Source organism: Mandrillus leucophaeus, unplaced genomic scaffold (genome assembly GCF_000951045.1).
Source record: "Mandrillus leucophaeus isolate KB7577 unplaced genomic scaffold, Mleu.le_1.0 Scaffold40, whole genome shotgun sequence".
Classification (NCBI taxonomy): domain Eukaryota; kingdom Metazoa; phylum Chordata; class Mammalia; order Primates; family Cercopithecidae; genus Mandrillus; species Mandrillus leucophaeus.
In genome coordinates, this window is record NW_012104254.1 from 4,199,000 (window position 1) to 4,217,191 (window position 18,192).

Here is an 18,192-nt window from a genome sequence, read left to right on the forward strand (position 1 = left end):
AACAAAAGGCACTGGACAAAACATATACATCAACTATCAGAAGACTGTAAAAGTTGAAAGGCAGACTAAGCACCTCAGGATTCCACAGCCTAGCAGTGAGTTCCCTGGTGGCTAATTTTGTCTGTTTTAACCTCCAATGCATCCCAGCCTGGTCACCAGAGAAGCCCACGAACCATAAATGCCAACTGGCAGAGATTAAAAATAATCCCCAAAAAAGGCTGTTCTTTCTACCTAACGCAGTGGGAAAAGGGCAGCCCAGCAACACAGAAACCTTTCAGCCATACCTTCCATTCTCTAGGTAAACAGAGACCCTTCTGCTACACCTTGTCAGTGGATGCTGCAGCAGCAGAGTCTGTAGGTACAACCTAGTCTTCCACCACCGTCTTGCAATAGCAGTGGTGCACTCTACTGCAAACCTGTGAGTGGAACCCTAGCTTCCTTCCATTCCTGCCTTGCAGAAACTGGTATCCCTCCTTTGCTGAGCTTGAGAGTGGGATCCTGACTTTCTTCCCCACCCTATAGTAGAAGCAGCACCCTCAGCCCAAGTCTATGGGGAGAGCTGTATCTTCATCCCTAACCTGCAGTAATGAGGCAGCTGAGAGTGGTGAGAACTCTATCTATGCCCACCGTGCAGTTACATGTAAAATAGTACTATTCCCCAACCAAGTTTGTGGGCACAGCTTTGACTTCAACCCTACCTGCAGTACTCTCCCTCCCACCCAGTGCCACAGAGAATGTGGAGCAGAGTCCTGCCATTTCAGTAATAGACAAGTGGGGCAGAAACAATAGCACTGCAGTAGTATTAAAAAAAACTTTGTAAACTAGGTTGACATTTGGATCACGGGCTACAAAAGGGCATTCTAAATCCAAACAGATTGACTACAGGCTACAATTTTAAAGATTTAGTAGGAACGAGAGTCAAATAATACTCAAAATATCAAGGATACAGTTCAGAATTACTCATCAAAAGTTACTCTGGAAATAACAAGGAAAATCTTAAATAAAAAAGGACAATTGACAGACACCAATAACTACAATATCTGTGTCATCTTGATGTTGCTATCAGACAAGAAAAGCAGCTGTCATAAAAAATGCCCCAACAAGCAATTATGAACGCTCTTGAAACAAATGAAAAAAAAAGGAAATATCAGAAAAGAAATAGATATTAGGAAGAACCAAATAGAAATTTTAGAACTGAAAAATATAATAACTAAAAGGAACTCACCGGATTATGGGCTCAGTAGCAGAACAGATATGACAGAGTGAAGATGAACTTGAAGTGAAGATCAGTAGAAATTATCCAAGTCAAACAACAAAGAGAAAATATGTATTTTTTAAATTTTTGGTTTTTTTTTTTTTTTTTTTAGAGAGGGTCTCGCTCTGTCATCCAGGCGGGGGTGCAGTGGTGTGATCATAGCTCACTGCAGCCTTGACCACCTGGGCTCAAGCAATCCTCCTACCTCAAGCCCGCTGAGTAGCTGGAACTACAGGCACACACCACCACAATCACCAATTTTTAAAAATTTTTGTAGAGACAGGGTCTCACTATGTTGCCTAGGCTTGTCTCAAACTCCTGGCCTTAAGCAGTTCTCCCACTTCAGCCTTTCAGAGTGCTGGAATTATAGGTGTGAGTCACCATGCTTGGCTTAGAAAATAGATTTTAAAAAGTGAACTGAGCCTCAGAGACCAGTGGGACCATAACAAAACTTTTAAGCATTTGTATTGTTGGAATCCCAAAAGAAGATAAAGAATGAGAGGCTGAAAAAATATTTGAAAAAATCAATAGCTGAAAACTCCCCAAATATGGCAAAAGCAGTCAAGAGAGAAATGATGCATTACTTACTTGGGGATCCTTTTATTGAAATGAAATACATTAAGAACAGTGTAGATATGGAAGCATCTGTATCCCCAGTTATCCAGTTCCTTTTCAGGACCTGGCCTTCACATCTGACAAATATGAAATTTTTAGCCTGGAGTTCAACTTAGCTTCTAACCTTAAGCTGATTGACAACCTTGAGGTACTACATAGAAAAAGCCTCTCAAAGTGTTATTTCATTTTTCTAAACAACAACATAGTTATGGTAAACACAGTTTACTACAGGTATGCATTTTACATATATTAACATTGAAGCCTCACATGAACTCTAATAAATACTATTATTGTTCCCATTTTACATAACTGAGGTACAGAAAATTTGAGCAACTCACTCAAAATCACATAGCTAATAAATTCTAGACTGAAGTCTAAGTTATAAAAGTTACCCAAAACATTAAAATATTCAGGAGACAGGAGATCTTTTAAGTGGACAGTTGGTTTGCCTTATGATTGAATCAGATCTCTTATGTATTCTCTAATACAGAGATAAAGAAGAATTTGGGACTTGGTTCTGAAGTCATTTGGACATTAATGATATGGAATAGTGTTGGGTCATTTGTTCAGATAGTGCAGATTGAGCTGTTTGTTCTGGAAGCCATTCTGTATTCACAAGCTGACGTTCCTTAGGGGTGATAACTTTTGGCACCATTAGCACTGGTGATGCCATCTTCCACACATATGCAGAGACCCAGCTTCACTTGACACCTAGCCTTTCTTTGTACCTGGAGGTGTTCAGTTCATATGAATTCTTTCCCTAGAGTTGCCACAGGCCTTAAATTCTTACTTCAAGTTGTCAGTGTCTACACATTTAATGAAACAATGATATTGTTTGTAAGTTTTGGCTAATTTTCCTTGTCTCTGTTAACTGTTACCGCTATATATAACTAGATCACAGCTAATAACTTTTACCAAAAGTCATGATAATGATCACCAGCATTTGTCTAGCATTTTACAACATTCAAAGCACCTGAATGCATTGGCTCATTAATTCTCATAACAATTTTGTGAGGTGAATATTAGGATCCCTTTTCTGCCAGAAACAGCAAGCAAAACTGAATGGCATTGTACGATTTTCAAATTGACTTCCTTAAGACCTGGCTATAAATCATATATTCGCCACTTGGACTGGATTTACAAGAGGTCAACATCGAGTTTTTATGAACTTAAAAACAAATAGGTTATGTTCTTTTAAAACATAAAAATGACATTTATTTTAGTTGAATTATTTAGGTATGGTTTCTCACTCTGCAGTCTAATTTAACAAAATATTTGTATTCCTCTCTACCCCATCTAAAATGTCTTTGTGCTTTTCTTGTTGAAAAATAAAGTGTCTCACAATATTAACTAGAAAATGTTTGGTTTCTGGCATCTTAGGAGTTATAACTAAGTAAAATTGCAAAGCAAAAGAGTAACTTCAGTAGAGGCAGTATGTGTCTAGGTGTTAAAATTGTAGACTGACTCTAGGGACTTCCAGATAGCTGAACATGTGGTGGTTCCTAGAGGGTGATGCACCCAGGGAGGGCTGGAACCACCACGTTCCTTTCCCCATTCCTCATTCTGTACATCTTTTCAGCTATATCCTTTGTAATTAAACAGTGAACATTTTTAAAATGTGGACTCGGCCGGGCGCGGTGGCTCAAGCCTGTAATCCCAGCACTTTGGGAGGCCGAGACGGGCGGATCACGAGGTCACAAGATCAAGACCATCCTAGCTAACATGGTGAAACCCAGTCTCTACTAAAAAAAAATACAAAAAACTAGCCGGGCGAGGTGGCGGGCGCCTGTAGTTCCAGCTACTCCGGAGGCTGAGGCAGAATGGCGTGAACCCGGGAGGCGGAGCTTGCAGTGAGCTGAGATCTGGCCACTGCACTCTAGCCTGGGCGACAGAGCAAGACTCCGTCTCAAAAAAAATAAAATAAAATAAAATGTGGACTCTAGAATCATCCATAGGCTTGAGTTCTGCTGCACTGTGTACTAAATGCATGGCCTTGGGTAAATTACTTATTACTTGTGTGCTTGGTTTTCTCAGGTATAATATGAGGGGAAAAAGTACCTGTTTCATAGAGCTTTGTGAGTTTTAAGTGAAATAATAAATGTAAAGCACTTAGAATAGTGCCTGGCACTAGTAAGCCCTCAATAAATGTTAGCTGGTAATAGTATAGCAATAAATAATAGTTACAGCTATTTCCAGCTACTAGAGGAATTTATATATTAGTTATCATATATATAGAGAGGATTACGGATAGATATAAACCTGAGCAGCACCATTTTAAGAGGGCCCTGAATACTCCTACTTTTGGAGGTCCAATTCCACTTTATATCACATATACTTAGAATACAATTATACCCCACATTAAATAAACTTTTTATGTAACTTTAAAGAAATGGGTTAATTTTTTATTGGCTATTTGACATATTTTGTGGACTTTGAATTAAACACTTACTAATTTTGATTTTTCATTGTATTCTCCTGAGATCATATAGCAATTAAATGATGAAGTCTGAGCAAGAATTCTGGTCTCCTGGCTTATAACCAAATCGTTCCAAGAGAAAAGATGAGAATATTGTTTTCCCACCCAGAAGGAACTGCTGGAGTCTAGTCCACTTTAAAACCTAATTCAAGCTGGAGTGCCTTTTGCTCAAATTAACACTCCATAATGCTCAAAACTCTGAAAATAATATTGAATGTTTCCTTTCTTTATTCTTTTCTTAGATTGTGGTTTGAATGTTCATAAGCAGTGTTCCAAGATGGTCCCAAATGACTGTAAACCAGACTTGAAGCATGTCAAAAAGGTGTACAGCTGTGACCTTACAACGCTCGTGAAAGCACACACCACTAAGCGGCCAATGGTAGTAGACATGTGCATCAGAGAGATTGAGTCTAGAGGTGAGGCATTTGCAGTGTGGGTTGCAGTGGTCTCCTTTCACTACCAGTACCAGTCCTGATGCCTTTTGGGTACCTCATTGCACAATACGGTTGTCTTCTGTAATTTGGAGGGGAATGGTTTCATATGTCAAATGATCTCAAAGACTGAAATGAATTAATTTAACAAGTAATTAAATAGCTTGATTTCAAGGTACATTTAACCAAGTATAGCAAATATGCTTATATAAACATATATTTATAGATGATGCTTCCAGTCTGCAAAAGTTGACAGGTAAAGACAAATTCATTTTTCAGTTTTTATATTTTTCTTTGGTTCAAGAAGCAAAAGTGTAAATGCTCTACTGAAACTATCTAAAGCCGAAAACAGAGCTGCATCCTAATTATTCTTTCCCACTTGGGAAAAACAGGCCTATATTTTATCTTAGTCTTCTGTTATGTAAAAGAATTTATGATGTAATTGGGGTGATGAATTATTTCCCTTAAGACTTAATATATTTGACTTAATTAGACCAAATGATGAGCCAGATGATATTCAGGTGACAATAGGTAAGAGTTAAAGAACTGTGTGTGAAATCATTTTATTTTGGGAGAAGAGTGTGAAAAGATTTCTAAACATGTATATTTTATTTCTTCTGACACATTACCTCCCAGCTTAAAGTGTGAAAAGTTAAAATCTGAAGAAAAGACATAATTCAGAGAAACTAACTAGTTTTATTTGTCAGGTCTTAATTCTGAAGGACTATACCGAGTATCAGGATTTAGTGACCTAATTGAAGATGTCAAGATGGCTTTCGACAGAGGTATGTTTTTCACAATGTTCCATAACTTAAGACAATAATACTCTTTGCCAGATTTTTTATGAGGTATTTTTTGCATTATTTTTTCTAAATCATCGATGATTATTATACCAAATTTAAAAACTTAGCTTATAATTTTTTCTTTTTTGTGAGTTGTAATTATTAAACAGTCAAATTTCAGAGTGCAAAAGAAGTATAAAATAAAACTATGTTACCAATATTTGAGTATCCAAGGCTGGTCCATGTTCACCAAAATAGAGAGCAATTACGTTCGCCAAAAACAATAGAATAAAGAGTAGGATCTATACCATTACAGATCTCAGGCTTCTCAGGCTTGAGTTAACCCACCTCACCCTGCCTATCATCCATGCCCCCCTGGCATCTTCATCACCATCTTCGATGAGCTGAGACCCAAGCCCGGACTCGTGTGTTGGGGCCAGAAAGCTGAAAGCAGCTTTAGTAGCCTTCTGTGGGGCTCCCATCCGCCACTGTAGGAGAAGGGGCCTAGTCAAAGAAAAGCTCAGTGGAGTTTAATTTTCTTAGCTAACATTTAAATTAAGATTTGCTTCCATGGTTCTCCAATTTGTCTTTGCTTTAAGGACTAGAACAAGGTGGTTCCAAAGAAGACCTGTAGCCTTGATAGGAAGTAAAGGAGTAAGAGTTAGTGATGTTTTAAAGAACTACTTTCCTTTGCAAGTACGTATTCCAGTTCTATCACAGAAACCTCTCCCTTTCACAGACCTCCTGTAGGCAACAGAGGCAGAAAGCAAAAATAATTAAATATTCATTACCAACCTGAGGGAAACAAGGCCAGCCCAAGTACGTGATTAAGAGCAAAGAAAGGGAGGTGAAGTAATGGTGTATTCACTCCGAATAAGCATCAGGAAGAGCAGTCCTGAATCCCTGACAGGTTGAACGGGAAGAAGCATCTCTTTACTCTGGAAGCTCTACAGCTGAGCATGTCCATTCCCAGCCTCTGGCTACGAGTCTCAAAACTAAATTCACACTGACAAAGAAATTGAATGTTCCTATGGACCCCAGAGAACAAAGAAATGGCACAGTTTCCTCTATTGAAAATATAAGACAACCATTTTGTGACCTGAAAACACCAGTAACAGATTTTAAAATTCATGGAGAGCTCACCTTGGCTTCCTGTAGCCACACTGCTGGGGGCCAGTCTTTGGCCTCCCAAGGCCAGATCTTGCAGATGAGTGTACCAGCACTCATCTGCAAGATCTGTAGGAATGATGCAAAGGATTTTAACAAGAGTTACAGGAAGCCAGTGACTCAGATCATTAAAATCAGTTCTGTATATAAATACTGCCCAATTCCATGCATGTTCAAAGGAATAGGATATCAAATAAACAGAGCAAAATAATTTGGAATAATTAAGGATGATCACTTCTGAGAGACATAAACCTCAAGTAATGAGATCCAAGAAAGAAGACAATATCCATAGGATGCTGGAATGAACTCATTTAAGAGCCAAGGTAAAAAGGCAAGTTTGGGGAAATCTTCCCCAGCTTAGTCACTGAACGGAAAGCTGACTACTCTGACATCAGCAGCTGCCATTATACCTCTGCTACATTTTGTCCTTTGGTGGAATCACAGATACTTATGTGACAAGTACAGTGAGAGATCCATGGTCAAAGCAAATAAAATCTCATGAGCTTTACCCCAGAAGAGCCCTAGTCTGGTGGAGGCAAGAGCAGAAAGTAAAGAAAGAATCAGGAAACAGATATTATAGACTGTGCTGATATGGTATAGCCCTACTTAGAATGTAGTACGTAGATATCAGATTCCAGGATTTGTTTGCATTATTTCAAAACAGAAAATAAGTAAATAGATAATACAGGTGGAAGAATGTATTTGTGTATTTGTGTATACTTACTAAAAAACAGGTTTTAAAAGAACCAGTTTAATAACAACATACATAGGAAGCCCCGGCATGTTACTCTTTTAGGCTCCTAGCTTGTCTAAACCTATTTTCCATTGATTCGTTAACTCAAAAATATTAAGCAGCTACTATATGCCAGGCACCATGTTCTTTACTTTAGATACGATGGTTAACCATGTACGCTTGGTCCTTGCACTCATGGAGGGCTCACTTTAAATAATAATCACACAGTAGCTATTGATTTTATTTTAATAAGGGCTATAAAGGAAAACAGTAATAACTGGGGAGCTTAACCTGTCTGGTAGGGCAGGTGAGGCATGCTGGAGATCAGAAGAGGCTCTTTCACAGAAAATTAATCATTAATATGTGACATGTAGCACACTAAACTTTATGTTAAAAACTGAAGCATTGCTAATCTTTAAAATCTGATTTATATGCAGATATGTCTTTCATTAAAACAGTGCTGTGAATCCAGATATTTATTTTTGTTTCTTTCAACATCCTTAAAAGATGGTGAGAAGGCAGATATTTCTGTGAACATGTATGAAGATATCAACATTATCACTGGTGCACTTAAACTGTACTTCAGGGATTTGCCAATTCCACTCATTACATATGATGCCTACCCTAAGTTTATAGAATCTGCCAGTAAGTATGAATGCATGTATTTCAAATAACCTGACAACCTCCTCTTGGTAATCACTCTTCCTGGTTTTCTGGTTAACTTGAATGCATTTTTGAAATATTTCCCCTTTGCCTCTCTCTATGGTTAATATACTCACAAGAATTTTGCGTTGTTCTGTAACATAGATTATTTTATAACTTAATACTATGAGAAGCTTCTTTGTAATGTGCTAAACCTCATTTTCCAAAATAAGGCTTATACCAGTGCTCTTTAGACGTAGGCCAATGCTTTTGTAAAATAAAATAAAAATGAATAACTGGAAAAGTAAAATTAAAGAAACAAAACCAGGCCGGTGGTGGCTAATGCCTGTAATCCCAGCACTTTGGGAGGCCGAGGCAGGCAGATCACCTGAAGTCAGGAGTTCAAGACCAGCCTGGCCAACATGGTGAAACCCCATCTCTACTAAAAATACAAAAAATTAGCTAGGTGTGGTGGCGCATGCCTGTAATCCCAGCTACGCAGGAGGTGGAGGCAGGAGAATTGCTTGAACCTGGGGCGGAGGTTATGGTGAGCCGAGATTGCGCCACTGCACTCCAGACTGGGCAACAAGAGCAAAACTCTGTCTCAAGAAATAAAAACAAACAAAAACCCAACTATCTTTTATTAAATTCAGCAAGCATAAGATTTCTGTCAGATTGCTATATGTTTCTAAATTCTTATTCTCAGTTTCTGTACTCATATAAGTTAATGCAGACTATTAACAGCAAACTGGCACTGGCCCACAGATCATACTTTGAAAAGCACTATTTTATATCAAGAAGTTTTTTTAAATTCTAGTTGAAATGAAAATGAGAAAAAGCAAAGGTTTATTTGTCAAAGTTTATGCTGTAAAAATCGTACCTGTAATTCACACTTCATTTTTTTAAAGAAGGGAGTTCTTAATGGTTTTAAGTATTAGCATTACCAGTTTTTTTGGAAAAGATAGGCTATTTCTGTCACTTTGCTTTTCTCTCTTTAAAACCATATGTTGTCTTCATCTTTAAATGATAACATCACTTCCTTAGTAACACTAATTTGCTTTTTGACTTGGGAATTTCATGAAGTACAGTCTTTCTTTGTTCTAAATTTTAGTTTCCCTTTCAGGGCTTTTATGGAGGATTTTTGTGGTTAGTTCCATGGAGCCCTGATTTCTTGTGGGTCAGCTCAAGCTCCCATGTAGAGAACAGCCATGAGAATTACACTGAATTCTTTCAAAGCATTAGGTTAGAAAGCATGACAAATTCTAGGTCTCTTATGAACTCAGGGCTGATCATGAAAATTTGTATGAGGGATCTCACACATCCTTGTCTCATGGGGCAGACATTTCCTCTCCAGATGGGTAAGTCTCTTTGCCACTCATCTAGAAAGCAACACACACACACACACACACACACACACACAGAGCCTGTGAAAAGCTGCGCAGTCCACGGTGTGCTGTGATCCCCAGGACTCTGATCCCACTGAAAGTGGGTGAGTTCCCACTCTGTTGTTGCTTGGAAGTAAAACTGAAGCTTGGCTGTATGCCTAACTCCAGGGCACACGATCAGCAGAGGACAAAGCAGTGATGCAAACCCAGGTTCTGAACTCCACATACCGCCATATCTAGGAAGAAGTAAAAGCCAAGCTTCCTCTTGGATTTTGAGGCCTTTGCCCCCACAATTCCAAATGACCTCGCCTTTCCTCACACCCACCTTAGCTGCTGAAAAAAATCTCTTTTTATTGTCCTTCCAAATCATTTGTCATCACTGTGGAGTTTGTTTCTGAAACAGCCTTCTCATCCAAAATTAGCACCCCTTATCTCACCTCTCAGAGAACTCTGGAAACCACATCATAAGAAAGAAACTTTTGGAAATCAAGGTAGAAATTTCTCCTTATAATTTCAGCTATTTGGATGTCTTGATTTATGTGACACCAAAAACCCTGGCATAATATTGATATATAATATAAATGTTTGTTGTACATGTTTGATAGCAATATCTTGTTTGTGGAACATTGTGTCCTTGTACACTCTCTTCTGGCAGTAGAGTAAGTTTCTGTAGATGTGCAGATACAGCCATTCTCTTAAAAGGCAGATAAGAAAGATGAGAGAAATTAACATTTATAGAGCATAGACGAGGTGCCATAGACGAGCACTTTACATCCATGATGTAATTTTAGAAAGGAGGAGATGTGATGGAGTATCAGTAAATTGTGTAAGGTCACATTGCTCACTAGGGGAGGTGGCACTGGCATTCACACACATTTCCAAGGTCAGAGCCCTTGCTTAACCCACTCTGTCACACTGCCTGGCTCACTTGATAGAACAGGGAATGAGACTTACACAAGGAAAGGAAGGAAGGAAAGAACCCCTTTCAAATGAGAGACAGGGTTAAATGATCCTTCCTAATGCAGATATAGTCTCCAAAATTTTTTTCTCTCTCAGCTCCTAAAAATGTCTCTGGCGTTTATTAGCATCCTTTGCCAACAACAACAAAAAAACCAGAATTTACATTAAACTTTTCTTCTACAAAAGCTGTTTGAGCTCTGCTTTTGCTGCCTTCTTGGAGGAACCTGCAACTTTAAAGCTGGAAGGGAGTGACCGCAGGAAATGAAAGAAGGAAAGCAAGGGTGGAGAAGGCCAGATCATCCCATGCTACAGCTGGAAGTTCTTCCAAAGCCCCTGGAAACTCCATGATAAACCCACCTGAAGTCTGGGTTCACTAACCCCCCTGTTCCTCATTCCCTCTCCCCATCAGTTAAGACATTGCTGCCCTAGGATAAAAGGACAGGTGCTTCTCACAGAGCCTCCAGTAACCCAGCATTATGGATGCTTCCTGGTCACGATGGAAACAGCACTACCAAAGTTGCGCTCATGGTAATGAGGGGAGAAATCTTCCTCTGGCCAAGGATTCTGAGAGCTCTGTTCCCAGAGCATCTTAGAAAAGCTACTTGTCTCAGTGTGTAACCTTGAGTGAGTCAGATCAACTCAAATAAAACCCAGGGTTCTTGGTCCCAAGCAACTTGAAATTTCTGGAAGAGAAGCCTGGGAAGGAGAACTTGTTAGTGTTTCCTCAGCCCTGCCACTGAGCCACCCCTTTTGCTAAGTTTTAATCTTCTTGTATTCAAGTTTCTCTATGTAAAATTAACTAGACATACTGTAGAAGAGCTTTTAATTAGATCTTTATGGGCTTAGAGTCTTTATTTCCTTCTCCGACAGTGTTCACATTTTCCAGATCCTTCCAGGCCATCCTCTAATGCCATCTGCTCTTCCCTGGACCTCTCAGCTGCAGACCGTCTTTTCCCTCTGATTCCCATCACCTCTAATTGGATATCTTTACTGCCTCCTTCCTTCATGCTGGAAGGTTATAATTACGTTTTGTCTTCCTACTTCACGGGAATCCCTTTTAAAGGGAGGAGTTCTCGCTCATGTTCCTTTTCCCACAGTACCTGTGATAGTCCCTTACTTACATAATAGGTGTAATAAATATTTGTTGAATAAGTCAACTTATAATTTTATATTGAGAACTGTAGGATGTTAGAGTTTGAACATATTCTAAGGGGTCATGCAGCTAGACTCTCTTCTATAAAACATTCTTTTTGAAATATTTAGTTCCTGCAAGCTCACTCACTGCTTCCAGAGGCAGCCAGTTCACTGGTGGACAGATGTAACAGTCATGAAGCCCTTCTGTGTACAACAGAAATCTGCCTATTTTTATTTAATAACTCCCTCCCATTAGCAGTGTTCTTGGCCTCACCCTTTTCCATGTGTATTTTGTATATTTGACAATTGATGGTCATTCATCTCTGAATACATTCCATTTTGTCTATTTCTCTCAAATTATGCTTCTTACGGCTAAAGAGTTGTGTTCTCTAAAAAATGGTAATGGGTAATACTTTAGTAAGTGGAAGAAAAGGAGAAATGAGTTCCAGGGAAGAATGTCTGCCAATTTGATCTCAGTATATTCAGTGCATTTTGTCATTTGTTTCCAAATGTATATCTCCAGCCTGGAGATGTAAATGTCCTCTCCCTGAACACCAGATTAATCCACAGTCAGCATGTTCATTTGAATGCCTGACAAACATCTCAAATGGAACTTTTCTCCACCAAACCTCCTCCACCCACAGTCTTTCCGATCTCAGTTAACAGAGGCCTCGTCCTCGCAGCTGCCAAAGCCAAAAACTCGGATCATTCATGATTCTTCTGTTTCTCATACATCCTTCGTCAGGAATCCAATGAACTCCACCTTCAAAATATACCCAGAATCCAAAAAATTCTTATCACCTTCACTGATACCCGCTGGTCCAAGCTACTGTCATTCTTCACCTGGATGTTTTTAATAATTACTGGAATGGTCTTTCTGCTTTTATTCTTTGCCTTCCAGTCTGTTTTCCATTGGCCAGCCAGAGTACAGATAACTGAAAAATACATGTCAGATCGTGACCTTTCTTTGTTGCTAACCTTCCCATTTATCTTAGTAAATGCTAAATCCTTAAAATAGCCTGCATTGCTTGACATGATCAAGTGCCCTGTTGCCCTTCTGACCATACCTGCTAATATCCCCCTCTTCACTCAACTGGCAGCCACAGTTGGCTCCCCGCTTTTCCTCAGACATTATAGGCATCCTCTCTCCTCAGGATCTCTGCATGGCTGCTCCTCCACCAGCGCTGTCTTTCTCCAGATCTCCACATGGCTCATTACCATTGAGGTCTATCCTGACCACACCACTTAAAATTGCAACGCCCCAATACTTCCGATGCTTTTATCCTGCTGTATTTCCCATCGCACTTGCCTCATTCCAATCGTGTAACTATAATATGTCATATTCATGGTTTATTGTCAGTCACCCTCAGTAGCAAGTAAACTCGCCATGCGCAGATTTTTTTTTGCTCGCCCGGTAACACTGTCTCACAGTTCTCCCTACAGAGATTAACTGTGGGAATTAAAAGGAAACGGTTATTCTTTAATTTCCAGATTTGTGTAGTTTCAAATTAATTTATCTTATAGTAAAAACTAGAGCTGGGTGCAGTGGTTTATACCTGTAATCCCAGCACTTTGAGAGGCTGAGATCGCTTGAGCACAGGAGTTTGAGACCAACCTGGGCAACATAGTGAGACCTCGTCTCCAAAAAAAAAAGAGTAACATTTAGCTGGACGTGGTGGTGGCAACACCTACAGTCCCAGCTACTTGGAAGGCTGAGGCAGGAGGATCACTTGAGCCCAGGAAGTCAAGGCTGCAGTGAACCATCATCATGCCACTGCACTGCAGCTGGGGTGACAGAGCTGTCTCAAAAAACAAACAAAAACCCTAACTAGTGGTTGTTATAGTAAGTGGAGTATTCTTTTATTCTAGAAATTCGATGATTAAATTTCAGTATCTGAGCTGGCACCACTGTTATAAATTGGCACTTTTTAAAGGCCCCGAAGTTCAGAGACCATACATCATTTATCATGGCAAAAAGCAAATCCATTCTTCATTCAAAGAAATGAGCCAGGAACTATGAGGAAATTTTGGGTAGAGATTGTAAAATGGTCAAAGTTTGTTTGAATTAAAAAGCTTCAGTCATTGTTCAGTTTCTGAAATCACATCTGCTTTACCAATGCTAGGAAATTTTCACATTCATCTTACACCAATTTTTACCTGACTTCAATTCATTACCATTGAGTTGGTTTGTTTTATAAGTTGGAAACACTAGGATTTTTGGTCTTGTGTCCTGGATGTTGCATTCTGGTCAGATGTAGTCTTCATAGCATTTCAAGGCCGCCATCCTGATTAGGACTCAGCAGCATGTAGTCTCATTGAAATTACCTTGAAACCCAATTTTTTTTTCCCCGCCAGATGGAGTCTTGTTGTGTCACCCGGTCTTAGAGTGCAGTGGCACAATCTCAGCTCACTGCAACCTCTGCCTCCCAGGTTCAAGTAATTCTCCTGCCTCAGCCTCCCGAGTAGCTGGGATTACAGGCACCCGCCACCACACCTGTCTAATTTTTAGTAGAGATGGGGGTTTCACCATGTTGGCCAGGCTGATCTCGAACTCCTGACCTCATGATTCACCCGCCTCAGCCTCCCGAAGTGCTGGGATTACAGGCGTGAGCCACCGCACCCGGCCTAACCCAACTTTTAAAAGCACCCCATCCTTTGACATTTGAGTAGAAGCAGGAATGTACTGTGGTGCTCTTTTTTTGAGATTACAGAATTCCAAATATGTTGTTTTCAGTTATACAGATGACTAATGAATTGAATGCAGTCTGACCTCAAAGGAATGTGCTGGGGTTTTGTTCATTGGGAACTAAAACATTCAAATGTAGATGGTTCCCTTCAAAATTTACACCTTTGGAAGAGTCACATTTATTTCAGGGCTCCCGCCATCAGGCAAAACACTTGGAAGTGCCTTCAAAGTCTGCCGTGCATTCTTCTGAATGTCTGAGTCATAGAAAATTTTGCATTTTGAAGGTAGATTTGATTTTTCTATATAAAACAAAGTAATTTAAAATTAAACATAATGAATAAAGCAAGTAAATGTTGGATGGTACATGTTTTGGTTTAAAAAGAAAAAAGTATGAATATCAATTAATAAGACTTTCCTGGGGTCAGAGTGGGTAATGGAGTGACATGGTTAGTATACCATTGCTGAAAATGGATATTTTAAGCAGTGTACCATCCTGTAAGTATTATTCTAAGGTTACTTCATTTGCATGTATAAGTTTTTATCTGTGTCGACATGTCTGAATTTTTTGTAGTTACATCCTGTATTCAATGTCCAATTTCTGAAGTTGTCAGACTCCAAGACACTCAAGTGACAAAATTAGATTTTCCCTCCATCCCCAAAAGTCCAAGTAAATAGTGTTGCCACATTGAAACTAAGAGCCTTTGGAAATCTGGACTTGAACCTTAAAAATAATTTCCGAAGCTGTTGGACAAGGAATTATAAGAAAGCATTTCTTACCAGTTTCAGAGGATTATCACAAGAATAGAATTCAGTGAACCATTTGTATCAATTTTGTGTTAATGCTTTTCTTCTTGGTATTCAACTTGCCATTTTAGAAATTATGGATCCTGATGAGCAATTGGAAACCCTTCATGAAGCACTGAAACTACTGCCACCTGCTCACTGCGAAACCCTCCGGTACCTCATGGCACATCTAAAGAGGCAAGTTACAGACTTTGAGTCTTATACTTGTATTGCATCCAAATTTTAAGGACAAAATGAAATGAAGGGTGAAAGAAAGGACAAATGATCTATTGAATGAATAAATGCATAGCTATATTGTCTTGTGAAATTGTACTAGTTGAGAAGGAATGCTAAAAATATTTTACACTACAATGCTGAGTACAGACTTGATTGTGTTATAAATGGATTTGCAGTTTCAGTATATGTTTGCAGATATGCTAGAAATACCAATATTCTGCCAAGGACGTGCACTAATTTTTGTGGAGAGAGTTGTGGCTGCAGAGACCTTTGCATAATAAAGCAAGAAGAAAGCAACTTAGAACTTGCAAGGCAGCTCACTTTTCCTGTCTTATTGCTCCAAAAAAAGCACTTCAAACTTGGTGATGGGATTTTTTGATTATTGCATTAATGTTGCCAATACTGCAAACTGATGTAAAAAGTGGTGCAGTAAAGAAGTAAGGGATAAAGGGAGGAAAGAAAAGGTATTTCAGTTAGTTGTGGTTTGATGTTTTCAGGCGATTGATAGTCATGCAGTTTACTCCCTTACTCGGTCACCCTTGGTTTCTATCAGTTGAAGCAAAGGTTTCCAGATTATATGACCAAGTTTTGGTAGTTTTAGGTTTTCAAAATTTAAAACCAATCAGAAACAAAAATACATTTGTGGCCAAAGGCATGAGTTATACAAAAATGATATTTTAGTCACTCATGAATGTTTAAATTTTTCCTCTCATTTAAAACCTTTGTTTAATGTGCTTACAACTTCACTTATAAATTCAGGTTTGCTTCCTATTGGGATGTAATTAAGTGTTCCATGCTAAAACAAAGGACTAACTCTCAAATGATATTCTCTGTGCTACTGTGCAGTGGTAAAAAGCATATAAACACATACCCTCCCTGACGATGCTGCCTACCCATAGCCATTGCTTATTACTGTCGCTGCTGTTCTCTCCCTAGACACTTATTCAACTGTCTACTTGCAAAACTACTCTATAGCAAAGACAGCCAGAGTGAAGGGAGAGTGGGTGGATTAAATCAAGGTGACCCAGTTCCTTCTCAGCTATTTGCAAATGTAGGTTTAGAACTATAGGCTGTGGGCTGTGGGCTGTGGGCTGTGGCAGGAGGATCCATAGATAGAACTGAATCCATACAGTCCAGCACATTAACACAGGCTTGAGCCTCAGTGATCACCACAAGTTTAAATTATCTCTTAACATCGTTTACTTTAGGGAAAGTCAGTACTTTGATATTACAGAGAAATAACCTGTTGATAAGTAGATGCAAACTTTTATTGTGAATCTTGTTGTTTTAGTGTTCAAGCACAATGAAGAACATGTGGCTTACACAAAGTCATTTATTCCTGGTACTTGCATTTTTCAGAGTGACCCTCCACGAAAAGGAGAATCTTATGAATGCAGAGAACCTTGGAATCGTCTTTGGACCCACCCTTATGAGATCTCCAGAACTAGATGCCATGGCTGCATTGAATGATATACGATATCAGAGACTGGTGGTGGAGCTGCTTATCAAAAACGAAGACATTTTATTTTAAATTTTTAATTTGAGGGGAAAAGAAATGTTTTACAGATGAAGGAATGTTTTATAGTAATTTAATTTGCTCCTGTAGCTGCATTATTTCTTGATTAGAGGTTTGGGCATATAACCAGATTAAAGTGAAGGAACTTTGTTGTTTTTGTAGCACCGCTCAGCTGTCTTGTAAAACAGTGAACACACGCTTTCCGGTTCTAGTAATCCTGGGTGTTTATCACGTTCAGAGAAACTCAAGCTATTGCATGATTAGCCCCCTATCTGGCAAGGAAACCCCATACAGAAGAAACAACAAACCTGCGCCTGCACCGCCTCTGCGTCCTGGGTAGTCTGTGCTTGTAATCCAGCATGTTTCACAGAGTAAGCCTGTTGTGACTTTGCTTTTGGGGTCTATGTCATTGGTTTCTGATGCTTGTACAAACATGCACACACAAATGGATAAAACAGCACCTCTGGCTGTTGCATTACCATAGACCATATCACATGCCTACATTTTGCAAATGATTTCTGGTTTCTCTTAGTTCTTCTCTAACATAGTACTTTCTTTCCAGCAAAAGGTGTTTTCAGATTTGTTACTTTAATAAGTTATCCATACCAATAAAAAGTGTACAACACAGCATTTTCTGTTAAATTATTATTGGTTTTCAGTTGTAATTTTGTATTTTTTCTGGCATGCATTTATTTATTAAATTGGCCTTTAGAACTCAAAAATATTGATAGCTTACTTTTTTCTGGAAGAATATTCGGGAAAATGTGTTTGGCCATTTATTAAATACCGAGTACTTCTTCTGACCTCTTTTGTTTACTGTTAAAAGTGATAAGCTCCTAAAATAATCATTTAAAACTGCTTACAGTTAGAACAACCATTAATTATATTTATTTTTCTTCTTGTATTACTCTGGCAGAAATCTAGAAAATATTTTCTTCACACTTTTTAACGAGGGGTTGGGCAGGAGTTCCTTCCAGAGCTCTCAGAAGAAGAAAGAGGCTAACTAAAAAGAGTGACTTCTTCTAAACATTTGATTTGTCAAAAATGTACGACATCGACATGCATTGAGCTGACAAGGCTGCCTGAGAGATAAGCCCCAGAGGGCAGCCTGGTGGCCAGAGAAGGGGTCTGCAGCTAGGGGCCAGGAGCCCGGATTCTGGGCCTGGTACTGTCACTGGCCACCTGTGTGGCTTGGAGCCAACGTTTCTGTGCCTATCAGATGAACGCCCTTCTAGAACAAAAGTTCCATCCTTCTTTCAGATTTTTAACAATAAAAGACACATGTTCAAACTTTTAAGATTATTCCAAAAATAATGGGAACTGATGAAAATATGGACTGTTTCCATATTTTTGCCCCTAGGCTATAGTAGGAAATTGATAGTATGCTTTC

At 39.1% G+C, this 18,192-nt stretch overlaps 1 protein-coding gene across 7 annotated transcripts in view; it reads left to right on the plus strand.

The window, feature by feature from the left end:
- CHN1 (chimerin 1) overlaps positions 1 to 17,546 on the plus strand; it is a 176,239-nt gene extending 158,693 nt beyond the window's left edge. For 3 of the 7 annotated variants that reach the window (XM_011991870.1, XM_011991875.1, XM_011991873.1), the window contains 5 exons: positions 4,589 to 4,762; positions 5,485 to 5,562; positions 7,967 to 8,104; positions 15,142 to 15,247; positions 16,646 to 17,546. In XM_011991870.1, the coding sequence (XP_011847260.1) occupies positions 4,589 to 4,762; positions 5,485 to 5,562; positions 7,967 to 8,104; positions 15,142 to 15,247; positions 16,646 to 16,817 (668 nt within the window). In that variant the 3' untranslated portion in view covers positions 16,818 to 17,546. The remainder of the gene's footprint in view (positions 1 to 4,588; positions 4,763 to 5,484; positions 5,563 to 7,966; positions 8,105 to 15,141; positions 15,248 to 16,645) is intronic. The other 4 variants (XM_011991871.1, XM_011991872.1, XM_011991874.1 and 1 more) reach the window with 4 other exon arrangements.
- The last annotated feature ends 646 nt before the right edge of the window (positions 17,547 to 18,192 follow it).